Here is a 24,429-nt window from a genome sequence, read left to right on the forward strand (position 1 = left end):
GAAGACATCCAGGGACAATGAATGTGTAGATGAGATTGTCATTGACATCTGACTAGCAGAAATCAGTGTTTGGTCTCTGAAAGTCCCCAGAAGGACCTGATCTTGCCCTTCCTCATATTCATGCAACAACTGAAGCAATTTGGCTTCCTAGGAATTCTCTGAAACAGCCTTCTACTAACTGGATCCCTGGATATTTTGAACTTTAACTTCCATTAGTCCCAGCCAGCATGGTCAATAGTCAGGAATGCTGGGAATTGCAGTCGAAAACTCTGGAAGGCACCAGACTGGGGAAGGCTGTTGTAGAACTTATAGCCATGTGAATATTATGGAAGTCTTTATGGAGCCTTTGTCTTTATATGTCCTCTTGGATATATAGGATCTGTAAACAACCTCCAGATCCTTCTCTATAGGGATTTGGATCATTTTAGTTTTATTATTTATTTATTTATTTATTTAGAGTATTTTTATCCCTCACCTCAGCCAAAAAGGCTCTCGGAGCGGCTTACAATTGATCAGTAAAGAAGGCAGTCCCTGCCCTCAGGCTTACTTTCTAAAAAAGACATGACACACAAGGAAAAGGGGATAGGGAGGGAAGAGGGAGAAAATAAAAAGGAATTAAGGAGACTGTTCAGGCTGGTGGGAAGGCCCTGCTCCGTCCTCTCATCTCCCAGTGGAGGGGCAGATCAACAGCTCCTTCTTCCCCACAGTTTTAATCCTGCTGCTCTGCTTTTTATGCCTTGTTTTTATGCCTTTTAATTCTGATTTTATTGTTAAATTCTTGTTTTATTTCTGTTAGCCTGGGAGCAGTAATTCTGACGGGGCAGCCTATACATTCTTTTAGCAACTAAATTAATAAAGATAACAATAGTAACTGTTAATCCATTGGCAGCATCAGCTTAAAACGAGGGATAAATAACAAGGCATCCCTTCTTCCTATCAGTGGAAACGGTTCATAGAAGAAGTCAAGGAACTCTCAGCTTCAAAATGTCCTGTTCTCCCAGGCTGCCAATGAAGTCATGACTGTGGCAACCCACCGAGATCTGGCCACCCTCCAAGACCCCCGTCCACCCAGGCTTTCTAAGTTGAACCGGGCTGCGGTAATGCATAATTTTGTGACAGACATTTTGTTTTATTTACAGCTGAAGCAATACACATGGGAAGCCTCATTGCAGCACAGGGATACATTTTTCCAATCTCGGATCATGTACTTACTTTGAAGGATGACGGGACCTTCTATCGTTTTCAGGTAAGGCATCTGTCGTCTTTACATAAATTGCAGAATGGGCAGGCTTTCTCCTTTTCTAGAGGAAGAAACCTAGAATAAAGCCACCCCCTTCATACTCCAGCCTTCTTTTAACTTTTGGCTGAACTGCTTCAATTTAGGGCTGGGCAAACATGCAATGTTCAATCTCATTGAGGTTCTCCAAATTCCTCCTTGAAGCTTGGTTCGCCTCGTTCGAATTCCCAAATGTGAACATCTCTTTCTTTTTTTTCTAATTAGGAAAAATGCACATTTTTTGATTGGGAAAAATGTATGTTTTTAAAAGTGTGTATTTTTCCTGAACAAAAATTTGCATTTCCCCCCATCGGCTAAAGCGTGAACATGTGGATTTGGGTGGGGGAGTACGCACTTGCGCAAGTGTGCGTTTCCAGACATGAACACAAGTTAGGGAAGTGATGGATATTTCCCAAAAATTGTGTTCCAGCTTGCATCCAAGGTTATGAATAGGAGATGTTCAAGTCATTTGTGAATAGGAACAAAATTTCTGTACATCCCCACTTTAGCAGTATCACATCAGCATAGAAATGCTTACCTTTCATTCTAACTAACCAATGCTGTTGACATTAACAGATGCTTATATATGTTGGGGTCATTCGGATACCATCCTGATAGTTCCAGTGAAGAAGTGTTGTTGTTTTGACTCTGACTGAGATCCCATTTTAACTGGAGATGCTGGTGGTTGAACTTTGGACCTTCCACATGCAGACCTATGCCTCTTGCCAGTTTTTGTTCAGTGTCATGCCTAACGTCTTTTCCTATATAGTCCCCCAGGAGCTGCATTGCCACATTCTTTGACCCTGTTCAGACAACTTCCTAAGCCACAGTGGTTAACCATTTTGAGCTAAACAATGGGCCTGTTCAGACATAAGAACATAAGAAGAGCCGTGCTGGATCAGACCAAGGGTCCATCTAGTCCAGCACTCTGTTCACACAGTGGCCAACCAGCAATCAGTCAGGGACCAACAAGCAGGGCATAGTGCAACAGCACCCTTCAGACAACCTTGGCGGATTGTCTGAACAGGGTCATTATGGCTTAGCATGTTGTGTGAACATCCTAACCATGGTGGATACAGAACCGCAGATTAAGTATGTATACTAACCATTTTCTGAAAAAGGGTTAGCAGCCCAACCATGGCTTAGCATGTTGTCTGAACAGGCCCATTGACAGCTGACCACTCGAAAATGTGGAGTAACCAGGGGTTGTGCTTGCTAGCTTTGCCTCAGCTCCCCAGGCCACATCAACACACACACAGCTGAAAAATCCCCCACATTCTTTTCTCCCATGCTTAAATTTAGCCATGGCCGTTTGTCTTCTTGCTGGAATGGCTACACTCCTCTCCTCTCCTCTCCTCTCCTTCCTTCCTTCCTTCCTTCCTTCCTTCCCAATATGGCTGAATGTAGTGGTGGTGGAGGTGATAGTGGCAATATGGTACCATTAATGTCCCAAGTTGAGATGAACTTCGGGACTGATGATTTTGGTGCAAAAATTGTTGGGTGGGAAGAGCCATTTTCCTGATGAAGTACTCTTGGGTGTTGTTGCTTTCCTTAAAAAAATTAAGGTGGCTCATATTATGTAAATCTGCAATGAAAATTATACTAACATATTATTGAGGATTATGGTCCTGGCCTTATATCAGTTTTCTTCATATCAGGAGACAATGCATGGAGGAGGGCTAACGTTGTCCCTATCATCAAAAAGGGCAAAAAGAAGGAACATGGAAACTACAGACCAGTCAGTCTGACATCCATCCCTGGGAAAATTCTGGAGCAGATTATAAAGAAGTCAATCTGTAAACACCTTGAAATCAATGCAGTGATTACTAGAAGCCAACATGGATTTGTCAGGAACAAGTCCTGTCAGACTAATTTGATCTAATTTTTTGATAGGATAACCTCCCTTGTGGACTGTGGGAATGCTGTGGACGTCATATATCTTGACTTCAGCAAAGCTTTTGACAAAGTGCCCCATGATATTCTGATTAACAAACTAGCTAAAATTGGGCTAGATGGAACAACTATTAGGTGGATTCACAGTTGGCTACAGAATCGGACTCAAAGAGTACTTATCAATGGAACCTTCTCAAACTGGGGAGAGGCAACAAGTGGGGTACCGCAGGGCTCAGTCCTGGGCCCAGTGTTCATCAACATTTTTATTAATGTTTTGGACGAGGAGGTGTAGGGAACACTGATCAAATTTGCAGATGACACAAAATTGGGTGGGACAGCTAATACCCTGGAAGACAGAAACAAACTTCAAAGTGATCTTGATAGGCTGGAGTGCTGGGCTGAAAACAACAGAATGAAATTTAATAGTGATAAATGCCAAGTTCTACATTTAGGAAATAGAAACCAAAGGCACAGTTACAAGATGGGGGATACTTGGCTCAGCAATACTACAAACGAGAAGGAACTTGGAATTGTTGTAGATCACAAGCTGAATATGAGCCAACAGTGCGATATGGCTGCAAGAAAGGCAAATGCTATTTTGGGCTGCATTAATAGAAGTATAGCTTCCAAATCACGTGAGGTACTGGTTCCTCTCTATTCGGCCCTGGTTAGGCCTCATCTAGAGTATTGCGTCCAGTTCTGGGCTCCACAATTCAAGAAGGACTCAGACAAGCTGGGGCGTGTTCAGAGGAGGGCAACCAGGATGATCAGGGGTCTGGAAACAAAGCCCAATGAAGAGAGACTGAAAGAACTAGGCATGTTTAGCCTGGAGAAGAGAAGATTGAGGGGAGACATGATAGCACTCTTCAAATACTTAAAAGGTTGTCACACAGAGGAGGGCCAGGATCTCTTCTTGATCCTTCCAGAGTGCAGGACCAGAATAATGGGCTCAAGTTAAAGGAAGCCAGATTCCAGCTGGACATCAGGGAAAACGTCCTGACTGTTAGAGCAGTACGACAATGGAATCAGTTACCTAGGGAGGTTGTGGGCTCTCCCACACTAGAGGCCTTCAAGAGGCAGCTGGACAACCATCTGTCAGGGATGCATTAGAGTGGATTCCTGCATTGAGCAGGGGGTTGGACTCAGTGGTCTTGTAGGCCCCTTCCAACTCTGCTATTCTATGATTCTATGAAAAGATATGATGATGCTTACGGCTGGTCCAATATTATTTTCATTGATATTTATTACTGAAATGGAGACTGCTCTCTTAAACACATCCAAGTTACTTAAATCACATTTACTTCAACTGGACCTGAGCAACCGAACTGTGCACAGAATTGACACTGTAGTCCAGTTTCTGGCCATCAGAATAGCATCAGGCATAACATTCATCTGTATCTTACATATTTGGACACTTGCATCATAATGATAAAATATAATTCATTGTTTTTCAGGCTCCATACTTTTGGCCTTCAAATTGTTGGGAACCTGAAAACACAGACTATGGTGAGGATTTTGGGTGGTGTCATTTTAAAATGTTATTTGTAAATATGTCTCCAATCGCCTTGTTATACTCTGCTTATTAATCTGAGAATGGTTTTATTATATAACATATTGTTTCAACATATTATTAGATGCTTCTGAATAGCTCATGCTCTACATGTCTTTACTTCTCCAAGTAAGAAACAGAAACCTGCAAATAGAATAGCATTTTCCTTCAGTATGGGTCATAACTAAAACACAACATCTCCTAGAGCAAATGCATGACATGTAAAATCAGCATGCATGAGACAAAGTAGTGGTTTGGTACTGGATAAATTATTAACATAAACTTTTGATTTTTCAAAAGCCACATTTAGTGACCCAGTAACCTCTCTCTTCAAACAGAACACATTGCTTGCTATATTTAGTTTCATAGGATATAATAATGGAGCTGGGAGCCCCAATGAAGGACCAAACATGTGACAGTACACCACTGGCATTTGTCTGGCACTTGCACTGACATTTGGCATGGCTACAAAATGTTTAACATTATGACTATCATTGTGTTTGAACACTGCTTTTATCCCTTTTCAAGTCAGCACTCATACTTACTGTGATAATTATTATAATGAAAACAATTTAGTTGCATCATCTGCATATAGATTACACACAACAATTCCATATAGAATGAAGGTGTGGATAGGGGGATGGGACCACACTTACCAGCAGGGCCGGCCCACTCAGGAAGCAGGGTGAGGTGCCCACATCAGGGCAACAGAGCAGGAGAAACAGTAAACTGGATTGCTTCATTCTCCTCCCCTCTGCTGCCAGCCGCCACAGCATTTGCCACAGCAAGAGAACGGCTGGTAAGGCTCTCTAGAGCACCTGGCCTCTCTCTCCTTCCCTCGTCACATGCAGAAGTGGCTGCTGAGCTCTCTTGAGAACTCACCCAGTCTTGTGCGAGTTCCCACAAAACCTCCCCCAAGATCGCAAGTGGTTTTGCGAGATTAATGTGAGACCCCATGAGAGTTTTTGCAAGAGCCCCATGGTCACTTCTTCCAGCGCTCCATGGAGTCGACATGGCAGCAGGTGCAAAGACAAAGGTAAGGGGATGCAAGACAGGGGAAGGTGGTGGTATGTCTTCCCACTCCTTCAGGCAGCAAGAGACCTTGCACCTGGCCTGCTTACTAGCCCTTCCTTTTCTTCTCCATGCATTCACACAACACTCAGAATAGAGACTACAAACTTACACATTGGACATAGATGGATAAACTTGCTTTACCCATTTGGGAATCCTGTAATTTGCAGGGTCCTCAATCTCTCACACGAAGCCTACGTTATACAGAGGGGCTGTCTTATGAACACTTGGGCTGGAGGCAGGGCTGAGAACATAGTCAATCCCCCTCCCAAGCTACCAGTTCATTTTACAATTAATTGTGCAAAAAGAGCTTTAGTGAACAGTGCAGTCATTTTAATTGTGTGAAAACCGAACTGCACAATAATTCCAATGAATAGCATAATAATTTCAACTGTGTAGTATGGTGTAAAAAACAGTAAACAAGACAGAACCCTAATTTAGTTAATACGGAAATTAAGTAGGGGTCGATTGAGCTGCAGTTATGTTTATTTAAAGCAGTAGGTGTGAATGCAGTCTCTAACTATAAGCATTTATATTACTTTTGTGCAAAGGTCAGGCTCTGATCTGTGGATGAATTTGGTCTGCTGTACAATAAATGATATAGCCTGGTTACTGATATATGTCTGGCTGATCAATAAACTGTTATCTAACTAAAATAAGCAGTCCTTTAATGATAGTAAATGAAAATGGAGTTTCATTGATACATAGCGTGCACCCCCCCCCCACACACACGCACACACACAAAGGAGTGATAAGTTTATATTAGAAGCTGGTGTCTGGCATTGGGAAAGAAATAACAGTGGTTTATGAGCTAATAAACCACAGTATTCTGTATTAAATGTCTGAACAGCTGAGTACTAATGCTTAAAGGGAGTATGTCAGCACTATTATCTTTAGCTGTCTCTATGCATTATTGCTCTCTCTTCTACAGCTATACTCCTCTCTACACTGAAATGATAAAATCAATTTTTCCATTCTACCCAGACATTGGCAAAGGAAATGAATATACCTGTGCTCATAAAATGAGGGCTTTTGGAAGCGTTTCTTTTGCAGGCTGACCAAAAGCAATTTGTGACCGCACACAAGAAATCTGTTTTCTCCACACTGTACCACATTTATACATATTAATTTGGGGATTCTAGTAATTGATAGAATAGAGATACCATAATTGCAGCAGTCATATAAGGGTAATTATTTGTAATCTTTTATTTAACCATTATTAATTTGACCTTACCAGTAAGAAAAATTATAATTCATCCCTGCCCTGCCTGTCTCATATAATGAATAATATTTCTTCTCTTAATTTCGTTATTAATTTAGGGCATAATGCATCCAAATAAACACTTCCAATTCCCATTTATTAAAGTGGAAATATTTTAGCGTGTGCTTAACACTCATAGAAAAAATAGTTTGAGTTGTAACAGTGAACTCCTATACATGTCTACTGAGACATAAGCCCATTGAGTTCAATGAAACTTACTTCTACATAAGTATGTATAGGATTGCAGCCTAAGTGCTTAATTTTGGCTGACTTGTACCATTATTTCTTTTTTTTAAAAAAATTGGTCAGTCCAGAAATGGCATAAGACAGCTTACAATAAAAATAAATAAATAAATATTAAAATACAGTAACTGCCTGAAATTACATTAAATAGATGGCAGAAGAAAAGAATCAAAAATAGCACCAACCAATAAAATTAAACTCCTTTTACATTCGTCTCACCCAGCTGTGTCACCAGGTATTGCACCATCACAGAGAGGAGGGTTTGCTATGGCCTATAGGCATTCCATCTCCAGTTCTCCTGTCTGCCTGAGTGCCAATTTTGACTGTTTGCATCTGGTGTTGGGAACCTGGGACAGGTTGGCGATTCTGCTAGTGCACCATCCACCAGCAGTCTCCCTGCCTGAGTTGACAAATATGGTCTCGGACTTAGTGCTGAGGCCTTCCAGGTCAATATGAGTTATTTTATTTAAAAAGTTTCAATCCTGACTGCCCATTTATGAGCAACCAAGGCAGCTGACAAAGAATGAAATTAAATTAATGATAACAAATTCAAAGTACAAATGCCAACAACTGAACTGTAAAAGCCAGATTAAAAGAGAGGCAATAGGAGGAGATCGATAAAACAGACCAACCATTAAAAGCTCAGGAAACTAGAACAGGCTGAACTTGATGTCTGAACGATAAAAGAACCAGCATCAAGGAAAATCTCTGAGAGGATGTGCCATAAACAGGATCTACAAGAAAATGTCTTTTCTCAGTCACTACCCAACTAAACTCAGAGGGCAGGGGCAACGAAGCAGGGCCTTGGAAGGCTACTTTAAAGGATGGAGGGTGGGTAAGGCTGAGGTAGACAGTAAGATGCTTGCTTAGGGTCATGCAGCAAGACTGGCTGAAGAAAGATCCCAGCTCATGCAATACGCAGTAAAGCATACAATACGTAGTTAAGGTTTTGTGGGCAAGGGGAGGGATCCTATAAAATTTAATAAAGAACTGGGTTTAAAGGTTGTCTTGTTTATGCCCATTTGATGCCTAAGGCTGAAAGAAATATTTTTGCAAGGTTGATTTTGTCTCCCCCGGGGCTCATTTTCATAGGCTCACAAAACCTGTCACACATAGTTAGTATCAATGTCTGCCTCCCAGTTTTGCCGACTCATTTAGATTCTGCTGAAAGTCCAGTAAGGCCACAACGATGGGAGTATATCCAATGAAAGCCCAAAATAGAGCTGGCATTATTGTAATTTTCTTACCCAAGATTAATGGACTTTCTTAATATTACAAAGAACCACTGTGAGGCAGAAGCTGCCTGATAATAACAGGCCTGCCCTTTTCATGGTTGCTTCAGGCTACACCAGCCGTTTATTGCAGGATTGTATCGTCATCGCTCTTCCAGAACATTTGAGAACTACAAGTTCAACCGCAGCTTTTAAAGCGTAGCTAAAAACTTTTCTTTTTCCTAAAGCTTTTAAAACTTGATTTTGTTCTGACTTTATACTGTTAGTTTTACCCTACCCAGTGCCTGTTTACCCTACCCTGTGCCTGTTTGCTTTCTCTTCCCCTCCTTATTGTTTTATCATGGTTTTATTAGAATGTAAGCCTATGCGGCAGGGTCTCGCTATTTACTGTTTTACTCTGTACAGCACCATGTACATTGATGGTGCTATATAAATAAATAAATAAATAAATAAATAAATAAATAATAATAATAATAATAATAATAATAACAGGCCACATGACATTCACCTGCTCCCGTGGCAATCTCAGCTCCATCTCTCAGTTTTCCTGGAATATCCCTGACTGCTTTTGTCATGTTTTTTTCTGGCTCTCTCACATCCACTGCGAGGAATGTTTGCAATGTACCCCCCCCCCTTTGTGAGGTCGTTGCTGTTCACTGAGAGTTCCGGGATCAGCAAACAGCCAATTAGCTGTGAGGGGCGTGTTCACGGGTATCAACATGTTTTACTGCCAAGTGGTTTTTTTCTAATACACTCATATCTCTGCACAGGAGCACATATTCGACAGAGGTCCTATACCCCCAAGTGTTGCTGTGTGTCTGCACTTGTGCACATCCCTCATGAGTAATATTTAAAAAAACCTGTGCCCCATACCCATCTGCCTAGCCCCACCCACTTCTACCAATACACATGCAGAACTGCTGTAATGGGGCACACGTGCTCCCACAATGGCACACCTGTCATTGTGGGAAACTTCGCTCGCGTGTGCCCCGTGAGTGCCGATCGCAGAACCGGGAAAAGTCGCAATCACCCCTCCTCCGTTGCGAAATGGCTGTTGGTGTAGATTAGGCCTTATAAGAGCATGACTTAGGCTGCAATTTTATACTCATTTACCTGGGAGTAAACTCCATTGGAATCAGTGGGACTTACTTTTGAGTGGACATGTATAGGATTGCACTGTTAAATTTTGTTTCGCTTTGAGCTTCTCACTGAAATGTTTCACTCTCAAAGTGCCTTCCAGATGAAGTTGTTTTTGATTGAAATATCTGTGTTGATAGACTTTATTGATAGGTAGATAGATAGATAGATAGATTGAAAGTACTTTAAACTGACTTTCACTCTAAGATATAAGGGTGGTAAACAAACCAACACAGCCAAAATATCTCACAAATATAGTACAATGAAAACATTACAGTAAATGCATTACAGTAAAAACCAATAAGAAGTGTAAAAAGCAGACCAGACTAAGCTCAACCCAATATTGCACTTTAAAGTGCCTGGGCAAAAGTGTACGTCTTCACCTGGTGCTGAAATGATAGCAGTCTTTAGCAACAGTTGAGCTTCAGTGCACAGGACATTCCAGAGACAGGTGCTGGCCACAGAGAAGGCCCTCTGCCGAGTCCCTAAACAATAACTTTCCCCTGCCAAAGTAACCCAGAGAAGAGACTTCTTTGAAGGACCTAAGACCCAGGCAAGTAGGAAGCCCTTTGGAAAAAGTTAACATTTGACATTAAAACAAACAAACCTGACATCAAGTTCTAAGGTATTTTATATTTCTCTGAGATTTTATTTCAGGTGAGGAAGAAAGACCTTTCCCTCTTCAAAGAGTAGGTGCTTCTGTTTAGTTACGGTTGGCAAAGAGCCATCTAGGCTGCATTCTTGCTTTGGCTACTTATTAGCCTGGTGCACATCCTTCCTTATATTGGAAATGTATAGTCCCAGAGGGTGTACGTTGAGGCATTTCTAAAAGAGGAGACAAAACTTTCCTTTACGTGACACATTCTGACATTTGCCTGAGATGTATTTGCGTGAGGGATGTAACAAGAGACCTGGGCCTTTTAAAGATATCACCCTGTGATTTCCCCCCTCCATGATTGTAGCAACTGAAATTGGGGTCACATGTTAAATTGTCTGCACAGATGCATCCCTGGCAGCCCAGCAGTATGGATGGCAACAATGTATTGAGAAAGATTTTGAGTTTGTTGAGTGATCCTAAAGCAGCATCTTCAATCAGAAAAGTCTGCAGATCCCTCCATTTTGTCTCTGGATTTGAGAAAATTATATGGAAATAGTCACTTCAGAAATAGGGTGGTTGTTGTTTTTTGCTTTAGGTCTATCCTCTAGGTCTAATCCTGTTGTGTCTGAATAGTAAATACATAGTAAATACTTCAGAGTTGTTATTTTTCTCTAACCATTACCCCTTCCTTAACTGTGCATTTTGTTGTTTTTCTCCCTGTAGCCATCTATCTTTGCAAGAGGACCATGCAGAACAAAGCTAGGCTGGAGCTAGCAGATTATGAAGCCGTAGGTATACTGATTTTACAGCTCCCAAGTGTAATGTTGTCCTCTAAATGGAGGCTCCTTTCTTAGTATAACAAACTGCATCTAGGATTTTTACTTTTAAAAAAAATGTTTGTTGTGTTTTGAGAATTAGAAGTGTGCAATCGTAGTTCACGTGCAACTTCTAACAGGGCTGTCAGTGAAGTGTTTTCTTCAAAAGGACACATACGTTAGGATCAATGTCAGAATGAGATGCAAAAGGCATGTTCTGACCAGAAAGGCATCTTAAAGTGTGTGTTTCCTTTCTTTTAACTGAATATTTCTTCCTAAGAGCCTGGGTCCAGGTCACCTTCTTCAGAAGCCATCTCTGAAATACAGAGCAGATTCTGTTCACAGCCTCCCTTGGGTAAATGCTGGCATTTACCTATCAATGATGAAAACGGGAATTTTTTGAAGGCACTTAGACTTCTTTGAGATTTCTCAGTAAATGTCAGTACTGATGGCCTTGTTAGACATTTCGTTTGAGCCATTTGCTTATGTGCCTTGGTAAATATCAGCTTTTTTCTTCATTGTTGCTGTACACTCCCACATACTGGTGGTGTGTGTCTGCCCAGAGCCAGTTCCAGGAACATTCTAGAACTATAACCAGTGAGCAAGTGTTCTTGCCCTCTGCCCTTTGAGAGGAGATGTTTACAAACTAGGCATGCCTTGAGAGGGAGGGGAAATGACTTCCTACTCAGTTCTGTTCTGACTGCTTCAACAGATCAGAGAACTTTCTCTTCAATGAGCACATCATCTGTTTTTCTTCTTTGTTAGTTAGGGAGGATTTCCTTTTTCTTTGTCTAGTTCTAGCTATGGGGACAACGGGCCTTATTCTTCTTCCATTGGTATTTTCTTTTAATTTTCTTGCACATCTGGGTGCAGCAGGTCTCGTTCCAAAAGTAGTGTGGCTAAGTAGGGGATGCTGGGGTGTAATACACTTTGGTTGGGCACAATTGATATTTGATCTCTCTATTTAAGTACCACTCACCATCTCTAAAGATAACTCTAAGCAGTTTACAGAATCAGATATCAAAATACATTGTAATAACTACAATTACTCATCAGTTAAACGTTTTAAAATATTTAAAACAGAAGCTGAAAGCACAATAATTAATAAAGAAAGTAACTGGGCAGCACAATCATTCAGGGAATGATTGTGCTGGGTGAAGAGATAGCTCTTTAACAGGCACCTAAAACTTGCCAAAGTTGGCACCTCCTGAATACCAGGAGGGACGGCATTCCATAAGCTGGGCGCCACCACGCCTTGTGTTGTTGAGGTACATAAGACAGACTCTTGCCCACATGCCAGATATACATGGAACAAGATAGCCATAACTGTTGAACCAGATTTTGATGCCATGGAAACAGGCAGGGGTGGTTACTACCTCTAATCACCAACCCCTACAGCTGCCACCTCTGATCAATCCACCGCTAGCCAGGAGTCATGCTAAGGAGTTGTGTTTGAACTCAACCTCATCCGTGCCCTCCCATCCAATCCCTGACCTCAGTACACACTCTGCTTCCAAGGGATCAACACCTAAGCAAGGATCCAAACTAAGCAAGGATCCAGACTCTTAAAGATTGAAATTGGAAGTGGGCTCCTTCTGCTTCTACAGATCTTTGATAGGAGCCCAAGAAAAAAGAAACAGCTCACTGAGCTGGCATCTTGATCAACTTCACCAGCCTTCTTTATGTGGTTGTCTCATTGATGGGTTCAGTCTTGGTTCTCAGTCAGTCAAACCCAAGCATACCAATGTTCATCTTGGTGGGGATACTAGCTTCCTGGGTACGTCTGAATACCATTTGTATTGGAGTACCATTTATGGGCATCTGGCTGCCCATTGCTGGACTAGATACAGGCCATTGATCTGTTCCATCAATGAGGCCGCTTGAATCATAACTTCTTGCTACATTTACATAACCAGGTTTCCTTCATAGCTGGGGCAAGAGAAGAAATGGTCTCAGGTCACCATCCAAAACTTTGACTACACCATACTTACACAAATCAGTTTACTGCACCAGTGAGTTTCCTCATTCATTTGCTTTAGAGGCAAAATTACTGTGGTGAAAAATCCACATCTGGAAGCACTCTGAACCAGCCAGAGAATTCTTGTGAACCGCCCAGAGAGCTTTGGCTATTGGGCAGTATAGAAATGCAATACATTAATTAATAAATAAAAAACAATAAATACCAAAGACTAGTAATATAACTCTTAAAATGCTGAGGCATTCAGGCTCTTTCACTTGTTCAATGCCTATGAACTACAGTGGAGATTTAGAGTTTCTTCAGACTAGTGTTTTATCGTATGCTCATGACTGGCTACTCACGGTTCTTTGCAGGGCATTTTGATGATGCATGCACTGTTCCTCCCACACGTCTCTCGCTGCTTCTGCTCTTTTTCCATCACAAACTGAACCTTATCAAATCCAGTTTTGGGGGCTATAATGAAACTTGCCGCCATTTTCTGCTGTGTGCAGGAGAAGCGGGGGGGGATGCCCACTGAATGGGTCATGTGGTCATTGTTTGCTTCCTCTTTCTTCCCCCATGTGAATAATAATAATAATAATAATAATAATAATAATAATAATAATAATATATATATATATTTCTTACCCGCCTCTCCCTCTGGATCAAGACTGAGAACAACATAGAATACAAAAATATTATAAAATACATAAAACTGATTAAAACATATAAAACTAATCCTTAATTAAAATAACAGCCAGACATCTTAAAATTCGACCGGGTAGGCCTGCCGGAAGAGATAAGTATTTGTTGCTTTTTTATCTTCAGAAAGACTGTTGAGTTGGCAGGTCTCTCCTGGCAGGCCATTCCACAGTCTGGGAGCGGCAGAAGAGAAGGTCCTCTGGGTAACAGGTGTTAATCTAGTTTTTGCTGGCTGAAGTAAATTCTTCCCAGAGGACCTGAAGAAGAGGAAGCTGCTCACCCCTGTTGAGGCAACACGATGGTAGGGAACACAATTTCCCACACACACATCGGATGTTCCTCTTATTCTGGCATAAATTGGCACTCAGTGTGGATTACCAAACAGATACACTCTCCATCCTTGCAACTCATGCAGAACTTCCAGTTGACTCTAACCACCAACCACAGTATATAAAAATCTTCACACACTGTATTAAATTTTTTCCAGTGTTTTCACTCCCACACATTTCCACCGTCATTATTTATAAATTTAGTTATAAATTTTTGCTTACTGTCAGCTAGTCAATTGTGCAAGGTATAGAGGTTTTTTATGAATCAACAAAGGGTCTATTCAGCACCCACGGTCATGCTTGAGTATACATGCAGAGAAGGCATGGCACTAAATACTGTACTCCAGAGCCTATTGAAAGAGATAATCATCAGACAATGCCAGACAATTAGATCATCTTTCATTTTCCTCAGGCACGTAGCTCACATGATGAGCAATCATATCAACATTCGCCCAGCTAATTAAAGATAAGAGTGGTGTATGGCTTTAACAGAGGCTCATGTTAAAATTAGAGATACTACTTTTAAAAAGGGGTGGGTGGGTTGTAGTTCCTATGACTGTAAACAAAACATTGAATGTATTATTGCAGAGTCTTTGCTTCTATTCTTGCATTTCTTTCCTTACCACTATCGGCCTGATCACATGGGTAGCCTTCTTGCAGGCGCTGCTCATTGTATTTCAGTTTTTCACACTGTCACACTGCTGAAGTTTTCCACTTGCCCACTTCCCCTGGAACTGGTATGTAATGAGATCTCCTGTCCTCGTGTCCACCTTTAATCCGTCTTGCTACGTTTTCCCCACCCCTCCACTACCATTTCCCTTTTCCCACTTCTGTCTCCTCTGTGGGTATGTGAGTCGATTCACCTGTCCACACACTTTTTCAAATGAGAAGGAGGAATTGCGTGTTATGGTGGATGTTTGCAAATGTGCATTTTCCAAAGGAGGTAACTCCAGAAGTGTACAAGTACTGTGCCATCAAAATAAAAAAAATGAGAGCACCAACCAGAAGTAGAATGACAAAAAGGGGAGTGGAATTGTACTACATACACCTATTCAGACACATCATAGCAAACATCACAACCATGTCCCCGCAGAAATGTCGCAAGGTCCCCAAAACAGGGATCACACTAGTGATTCTTTGCAGTACTGGGGCATGCCAGAAAACATTAATGGCATGTCTTTGTTGTAAACAAAATATGGGCAAAGCAGGGGGGAATCATAGGGCAGCTGCAGAACTATGATGATGTCATGTGGACAGCTCAGAAATCGTGCAAACAGGAATAGACAATAGCACATTGAACGCCTTGTCTGATCAAGTCCTACGTGTCATTTCTCCTGTGCTTTCAACTTCTTTTTGTATCTTCTATATGTGAGTTGGCCATATCATTTTTGTGGGTAGGCAGATCTACTGGTAGATCTCTGGATGATTTGTGCCAGATTGGTGTTTTGGGGTGCTTCCAGATGAGGCAGCTATCATGCAATCGCCTTGTCTCATTTATAGAATTTGGGGGGGGGGGGGGACAAGCATTGTCATCTTCAACTTGTAGCCTTCCTGAATTTTCCTACCACTTCTTTTATCTTTTTTCTTCCCTCAAAAAACCCATTAAGAAAGAAAAGTCGGAACAGCTGCACAATGTGTTTTGATTGGTAACACAAGAGCCCTCCATCTGAAAGCTCCCTCTTGTCTACCAATAGTTTAACAATAGAAAGAAAAATGGCAAGGAATAACATGGCTGACCTTGCACTAAGCACTTCTCTCTTAGCCTCAGTATTCCTAATCTCTAAACTATGAGTATTAGTTGGTTGCCTTTGACCAGGTCTTTGTGCAGGTCTGCTGGCTAGTTTTATAGCTTTGTGTTATAATTCCCAATCTGCAGCAACACAGAAGTGCATGATTATATTTTTATTCCGCTTATCCTGGATGTATGATTCCTTTTACATCCAGCTTGGGGGTGATGGACATTGGGGTTTTAACAAAAAACAAAATATATCCCTTAAGCCTGAAGCTGTCTCATCCCATTGAAAAGGCATTTAGCCTGCACATTTTGCCACATGATAGATTTATCAGAACTCAGTATTCAATCCACTGTGATGCCTGGCTCATGAAGTTTATTCATACAAGCCAACATGTTGCACAAGACAAGAAATGAACTCTGTTTAATGAATCCAAGATCTGCAGTTGGGAAATAACTTTATTAGGAGCAACCAAAATGATTATCCTTGTCAATAATGCATAAGGAAAAATGAGGAATACAGAAAACTATATACACATAAGAGATACATAGTATGGGCACATTTCAGCCAAAGTTAGGTACTGATTTCAGTGGGAGTGTTAAACACATAAACATATTCTCAGTGTTTAAATCAATGAGAATATAAAAGTGCTGGGTTGTCCCTTCTCTCCTTTATGCATTCACACTAATGTAGCTTTCTGTGTAAAGCAAACAGACAGCAGCCAAACAATTTGCAAAATATTGGGGTCCATAAAATCAGGGAACATACAAACTAGCATGGAACCAGCCCCATTAATACAAGAAAGTTGTTTTTAAAGCTTGCTACAGCTCAAAGTCTTGCACTCTGTTTCTGTTCTTGCCATTTTCCCCAGCTTCTCAAGTTGATATGATGAACAAGGGTTCTTAAATGGTTGTTGGTCTAATGAGTAGCTCTCCTTATTTTCCTCTCTTGTTAGGAGAACTTAGCAAGACTTCAGAGAGCTTTTGCAAGAAAGTGGGAATTCATCTTTATGCAAGCCGAAGCACAAGTAAAGTAGGTTCAACAAACCAAACGAATTAACATTGTGGGGAAAGAATGTGTTAATGCTAACAATTCCTTCTTCAAGCTCATGCTGCAGGGTTAATTTCCCCTCCTCTTCCAGTGTGGAGGGAGCTGGAAAACAGTTCCATGTGGGCAGTGGAGGCTGGTGGCTCTGATTTCGGTGGGGCTGTGAATCCATTTTGGGTTTCAGTCAGAACCAGCCAGAACCCTAAAGAGCAATCCAAGGTGCTGAACCCTATCCCCAAAAGTTGGGTTCAACTCCTTGGATAGCTCCTTTAGATTTCTGCCTGGTTCTTACTGAAACCCAAAATGGATTCACAGCCCCACCAAAATCAGAGCCACCAGCCTCCACTGCATGCGGCTGCATGCCATTAAGGACCGGAAGTGTTAAAATCCCCTCCCCACGAGGCTGGCTTCATTTGTGAGGAGAATCTCTCCTGATGTCCTCAGCCACCAGGAATGTGCAGCTCTGGCATGAGGACTCCTCACACAATTTAGGCCATTATATGGAAAACTGGATTCAAATGTTACATCTACCACCACCACCACCACAAGACTACAGCCATGCAAAGTATTTTCTATGTCCCTTACATGGAAGATGCAACTGGGAATGCTTAAATCAGGTCCTAGTCCTAGTATGTGACTATACATTCTTTACTACTGAGCCATCACATGCTTTTTTTAAAAAATGAATTGATTCAATCATTTTGCATATTAGCAAAACTTATATGTATGTAGGTGCATAATTTATGTCTCACACTTTCTATCTCCACAGAAACACTTGACACAATTTAAATCTTTCATCAAATACACAGGAAAAAACCCACTACAAAACAATTTAACAGTAATGCTGGTTAAACTAGAATTAAAACAGGGAACGGCTCAATAGAGGCAGCAAGTTAAAAGCCAATAAAGTTTTACAAAAACAGAATAAAATGCCTTTTTGAGGTATTGAGGGATATCATGTGAGAGAAATTATAGCTTGATAAACCCAGATGATCACTCCTTGTTAGGTGTGGCCATCTTTTTCTTTAGTTTACATTTCCTATTATGAATTGAGACTCCCCACGCTCTCAAAATAAATGTGTGCCCGAAACTTCCAGCCTTGTCAATGACAATTGTGCCCTACAATTAATCTACTGAAGCTTTAGTTGCTTAATCTACTCATTAAACCTTGCAGCCGCTAGCATAATGAAAAGAAGGGCTCTAGCGTTTGGAGGCGAATCAAAATTAAGTGATATACTCTTGTCACTTGCCACAAATTAGTTTATCAACATGGGGAAGCTTTTAAAGTTTAATCGAATTCTCGCCTCCTACAATGCTGTCTAGTTTTATGATGTCTGTACATATTTGAACATTGACACTGGAATAGAAGTTGGTGGAGGTTTTCCTCGGTTCATAACCAGCTTCATTTGATGGCCCCTCTGCTATGACAAGTTTTCTTCCCCCGTCTATTGGGCATTCCCAAAGCCTCAGGCAATATTAAATGAGCCGCATTAGTCAGTGTCAACCACAGAGATAAGTGTGGATGTTCATCGTTAAACTATTGCTGCTATTTCTGTTAGATTTATGTGCCTAATATTAAGTACTTAGATTTAACCATTGTGGCCATTGTGTCATTACTTATTTGATATTTCCCTTCCAGCTGTTGTCAACATTTGGGAGGCATAAAAGCTTAGTTCCTAGCTGCACTGCACTTGATTTATATCGCAGGTGTAACACAGCCCTAATAAAACCAATCTAGGGAATTACGTATTGGATATGTAGCCATATGCCCCCAGGTTATGCTAAAGGTAGGCTGCATTTAACCTCGGCATCTTTTTGCTTACTGCTAATGAATAACCTCAAACTATGGTTTAAAGGAAGGCTTTCAGCAGTGGGGAAGGAAATATGGCAATTGCCTCTTATAATATACAGACAAGCCCACACAACAGGATGTTGTGAGTTCCATGTTTTTGGTGTAAAGTTAGCAGCCACAAGATTCCTGGAAAGCCTATTGATGTTAACTGCCTCAGCCTAACAGACAAGTATATTGGGTAGAGAGGGATTTGATTTTGATTTGGTAGTGTGCTGTGCATCAGGGTGGGAAACCTCCAGCCCACGCGCCTAATCCGGCCTGCGGAGGTTCCCCATCTGGCCCATGGAAGCTTGGCTTTCTCCCCAAACCCCACCCCCTGGCCTTAAGGCTAACAGGGACTTAGGGAGGAGGCAGGGAGAGAAATCCCCTTGTTATTTCCAATCTGTGATTCAAGATTACAAGGAAGTCTTATAATGGGAGGATGAGTGGTATGAAGGGGAACCCTCTTGTTATCTCTAATCCCCAGAGGGAACAGCGGCTGTGCACTTGGCTGGCAGTTGCAGGGATTTATGCTGTTCTTATACCTCCATTAGCCCAAACTCAGCACGAAGATAATCTGAATTCTCATACGTGTCCAGATTGCACCTGAGACTGCTGCTGTTGTTGTTGTTGTTTCAGAATCGACCGAAAAAAAGATAAAACAGAAAGGAAAATTTTGGATAGTCAAGAAAGAGCCTTCTGGGATGTCCATAGGCCAGTGGTAAGATTCATTTCTTTGTTGCTGTTGTGCAGGAGGATTAGGGTGGTAGCCACTCCAGAGAACTTCCTGACTGTTTTTTATTGATAGAGCTGATGAACAAATAGATTTGCATAGAACTATTCCAATTCATTTTGCAAGTCTTCCTGAACTTATTGTCAGTTTCAGTTTAAAACCTGTCATTGAAATATATATATGGTTTTCTATTAGGATTATTGTATTTATTGTATTTTTGTAAACTACTGACCTTTTTTACTTTATGTATTGCACTTTGTAATAATGCGCTATATTAATAATAATAATAATAATAATAATAATAATAATAAGCAGCAGCGCCATCACCTTGGCTTGTTCTGCAGCTGTTAGCCACACTTAACCAGTTTCTATGAAGTAGGAAACTAATTGAAGACTTTCTGGTTTGGAAGCCAGCTTGTGTGAAGGGGCTGCAGGCATCAGTAGTGTGGAACTGCGACTGTTAGTTGGTTACCACCAAATTTCACAGTCCTGTCCATGTAGACACTGAATTCAGTGAGTTTACTGTCCTTGCGGACTCAGAAGTAGGTTTGACTGAATTCAGTGGGTTTACTCCCAAGGAAGTATACATAAGATTGCAGTCTAAATCAGAGGGCCTTAAACAGTTCATCTGTTATCAACAGCATCGTTCCTCCTCTTTGCATGGTGCAGTGGGTATGCCTCTTCCCTCCCTTACACTGAAGATCTAAAGCAGGGATGCAGAATCTCAGTCCCAGGGGCCAAATCCCACCCTCTAGGGTCCCCAATCCAGCCATTCAGGGATCCCCAGACAGCCCAAGCCCCTTTTCCCCCTACCCCGCCCCATTTTCCCTCGACCGCCAACTATTTGATGGTTTTCGTCTTTGTGCACTTTCCCCCTTATTCTAAAAGGTTGACATGCCTCTCCCAAGGCCCAGTTACTGGCAGGGAGAGCTTTTGGCTAAAATATGCTGGTATCTTTGGTATTTTAGCCCCATCCCCTTTTGCCTTCAGCCCCGCCCACTACCAGAATGCAGCTGTAAAATAGGTCTGCTGTATGATATGAGCCATTGCAAGGAGGCCCTGCTCCAACTCTTTTTCTATCTCAAAAGAGTGGAGAGGAATCCTGTGGTCACATTCTCTAAGCTGCAGGGCATCAGCATAGAGCACAAGTGCTTTTATAATGACATCATTTGCGTGATGAATGGAAAGGGATGGACCACACAAAGAAGAGCAACAGCACTGGCACTCAGTAATGGCTAATTTGTGCTTATTATGCTCCATAATAGCTTCTGGAGACTTTAAAATAGTTCCCAACTATTTTAACAGTATTTTAGGGCCAAAGCAAACGTTACTTAAAATCCTTATCTAATAGTTACATCTTCTTCTTTTTTTAAAAAATAAAATAAAATCTAAATTAGGTGCAGGGGAGACAATCCAGATCAGGACCGGAGGCTTTTATGATCTGGACTGACCCTCTGCAACTATTCTAGGGTAAAAATGAAAAAAGACATCACCAGTAGATATAAATTTAAAGTAATATAAGTTTTGGGCTTTAGTAAAGGATGGCAATTCTAGCCACATAGGTCAGTGTTTAAAATTACTGATTTTTAGAAAGCAGAAGCAGTGTGAAAATTAAACACAACTAGTAATCTCATAAATGTATCTTTCTCAGCCAGGCTGTGTGAACACAACAGAGATGGACATCAGAAAGTGTCGCCGTATGAAAAATCCACAGAGAGTCAAAAAGGCAAGACTTCCCCCATACTTTTCGGATGAGAATGTCAAAGTGTACTAAGATGTTTTTGACATATATAGTGCTATGGCCTATATGGCCCTCCAGATGTTTTGGACTGTAGTTCCCAGAGTCCCTGACCATTGGCCATGTTGGCCAGGGCTTACAGGAACTGTAGTTCAGAACATCTGGAGGGCACCAGGTTGCCTATCCCTGGTTGTTAATATCTGTCCTGAGTCATTTTACACCTTGAGTCTTTAGCTGGCTGCCCATACCATACAAGGCTGATATTTCAGAAGTTGCAGGGAAGTTTTACAATTACAATTACTGCGATAAAAGCTGTGATAAAAGCCAGAGCTCACGGTTTACACGCCAGCATTCATTTCTCCTGGAAGTCCCACACCCATTTTACACCAAAAATTATGAAAAATAACCCTCTGTCTCAGAACAATGTGGGTAAGTGACTGACACCAAATTATTTTTTCTTATTACATCAATCATTTTTGAACTAAACATAATATCCTTATAACTAGGGATGTGCTCCGCTCCGATTAGGAGCGTAGAAGCAGTAGCGGATTGGCCTGCTCCGCCTTACCCAGAGGCGGAGTAGGAGCGGACCGTGGACCCACTAGAAGCAAGGCGAAGAGAAGCGACCATTTTTCGGAGCTCCGAGTTCAGGCGGAGCGCTCCGGTCGCCATCTTGAAAACATTTCGCCATAGGATTGCATTGCGGCAAATAATCGTGCATAACTATGTTGTTTTTGAAGCTATCGCTCTGGAAATTCTTGTGCTCAGAGAGTCGTGGATGGGGGTCATTTTGAGACCACTCTCACCTCTCTGCGTTGTCCGTGTCGCGTGCTATATTTTTTTGAAAATCGGGTCAACCGCGCGGCTCAAACTGCGTTTCGGCTTTTCGCCCATAGGATTGCATTGAGGGAAAGAATCGGGGATAACTGGGGGGGGGTTAAGCTATCGTTCTGAAAATTCTTGTGCACAGAGAGTCGTGGATGGGGGTCATTTTGAGACTACTCTCAACTTTCTGCGTGCTGTGGTTCACGTGCAATGTTTTTGTGAAAATCGGGTCAACCGCACGGCTCAAACTGCGTTTTCGGCTTTTAATTCCACCCCTCCTTTGTTTATTGATTGATTTATTCCATTTTATATGCATTACTGGCTTATCCTTGGCTCACTTCCTTATGCCCCCAGAAATGCCAGCTGCATGCCTGCCTGCCTTCCCTCCCTCCTCCCCTGCCCACCTCGCAGGGATGTTGTGTGTGGGGTGCCCGATTTTCAAAAATTCGCCAAAAATCAGGGGATGATGGGATTGCTTTGAAACTTGGCATGCGTGTGTATATCCCCATGAGGTGTCATGGTGCCAAACATGAGGTTTCTAACTTGAACAGAAAAAAAGTTGTATAATTTTTTAGCTTTCAATGCAAGCCTATGGGGGGGGGAAACGGAGCTCCGGATCCGGATCTGGAGCTCCGAGCGGAGCGGAGCGGAAGTGGGCGGAGCGGGGGCGGGGCGGAGCGGCCCGATCCGGAAAATGGCGGATCTGCAAGTGAAGCGGAGCGGGGGGTCCGTGCACACCCCTACTTATAACTACTATAAGATGTTTAGGAGTGCAGTGCTATGCATGTTTAGACAGAAAAATGTCCTACAGGATGCTGAGAGTTGCAGGACTTTTTTCTATCTAAACATGCATAGGATTGTACCCTTAGTCTTCTAAGAGGACTTACTTGCATAGTAGTGCACTGTTATTGTATTTCCCATCCATTCCCTATCACAATTTCCAGGTCCCAAATATGTCAACCTTCATCACCATGTGATTCCACAGTGGCTTTTCAATATTTTTTTCCCTAAGAGTAAAATACTTTTCTGTTCTTTGTGGACATAGAACTGCTACATATGCACACCATACTCTGAACACTGCATTTGTTAACTAATTGCTAATAAAGGTTTGGATCCAGTCTTAATCATACCCAAAGTAGACCCATTGAAATCAGTGGGACTAAGTCGTGACCAAGTTAGATCCCATGTATTTCAGTGGGATTACTCTAAGTGTGACTTTGGCCTTAGCTAGACCTACCTGTTATTGTGGAATGGAGGGGTGAATTTCTTGCAATGTTTTTATCGTGAGATCCCCCTCTGTTCACACGTGGCGTGAGGCGACGTCAGAGGGAGAGGTGTCGCGCCTGCCATTTTAATTTTTTTTTAAAGACACCAGAGCACACGAGTGCTCATGTGCAGAAGGTAAGTAAACCATGGCCCCCAGCCATACGTTCCACGGTCTCGGGCTCAGCCCACAGAAAAACTGGGCCTAAAGGGTAGGGCAAGATCCCAGGGCAAAGGAGGAATCATCCCTCCCTGATCCTGGGATCCCTTGTGCATCATGTGGACACACAGGGACTATCCCGAGAATTGCCCCGGGATTTTGCCCTGTCTAGCTAAGGCCTAAGTTTGGATCCAGCCCAGGTGCTTGAGTTCATCCAGTACTGGACAACCCTCCTGTGTTCCATCACACAACTGAGTTCCCCATGCAACACTCTGTTGAGTTGAGGCTCAGATCACACCATTTCTCTACCTCAACAAAGGGGAAAGATAATATAAATTGTTTCTCTGCCCTATATTAAGGTAGAGAAATGGTGTGAACCAGTTATAAACAGTCATAACAATCCCACACATAGATGTGATCATTTAGGCTTTTATATAGAACTATCAATGTCTGTGGCATTATATAGGGTAACAAACAAACAAAAACCCCGAACAGTACAATCTGAATCTTAGCAGGTAGAGGAGAGGTGGGCTAGGGAAAGCAAAGGCAGGAGTATCAAGGGAGGAATGTGTTTTGTCCTAAAACAGACATAGCTAACAATTTCAGTGTTCAAAACCACAAGCTGATCTTCCATGTACTATACTATTCTTGCCTGTTTATTACAGTCAGTCTATGGCGTTACAGAAGACAGCCAGTCCCAAAGCCCTGTACATATGCCCTCCCAACCAGTTCGGAAAACAACAAAAGACGACGTCCGGAAGCAAGTAAGCAATCAGCTTTGAAATGGCTCCTGTTCCTTTTGAGTAATACATTCATATTTCTTCCATTTTCTATTTTCTTGGGACCACATGTGGCAGATAACCATGAGTAAACGTGAACTGGGAACTTGTCCCTCCCTCAAAAGAAAGCACTTGTGTAGAGAATAGCCCTATTTGGGTGTTCTGGGTTGGATCCAATGGTGCCCTTGTGTGGATCCAGGCATGCCACCAGTAGTGGCATGCACACAGCCAGCCCACCAGTGGCTGTGCAGGCATGG

The 24,429-nt window shown here is 42.0% G+C and overlaps 1 protein-coding gene across 1 annotated transcript in view; it reads left to right on the forward strand.

Annotated features, from left to right (window-relative positions):
* RGS6 (regulator of G protein signaling 6) overlaps nucleotides 1-24,429 on the forward strand; it is a gene marked incomplete at its 3' end in the record, with an annotated part of 266,689 nt that overhangs the window by 198,749 nt on the left and 43,511 nt on the right. The window contains exons 5-11 of the mRNA XM_063117616.1: nucleotides 1,140-1,246; nucleotides 4,624-4,675; nucleotides 10,984-11,048; nucleotides 16,752-16,828; nucleotides 19,314-19,395; nucleotides 21,059-21,133; nucleotides 24,059-24,157. Of these exons, the coding sequence (XP_062973686.1) occupies nucleotides 1,140-1,246; nucleotides 4,624-4,675; nucleotides 10,984-11,048; nucleotides 16,752-16,828; nucleotides 19,314-19,395; nucleotides 21,059-21,133; nucleotides 24,059-24,157 (557 nt within the window). The remainder of the gene's footprint in view (nucleotides 1-1,139; nucleotides 1,247-4,623; nucleotides 4,676-10,983; nucleotides 11,049-16,751; nucleotides 16,829-19,313; nucleotides 19,396-21,058; nucleotides 21,134-24,058; nucleotides 24,158-24,429) is intronic.

The sequence above is a fragment of the Elgaria multicarinata genome, chromosome 2 (assembly GCF_023053635.1).
Source record: "Elgaria multicarinata webbii isolate HBS135686 ecotype San Diego chromosome 2, rElgMul1.1.pri, whole genome shotgun sequence".
Lineage (NCBI taxonomy): Eukaryota > Metazoa > Chordata > Lepidosauria > Squamata > Anguidae > Elgaria > Elgaria multicarinata.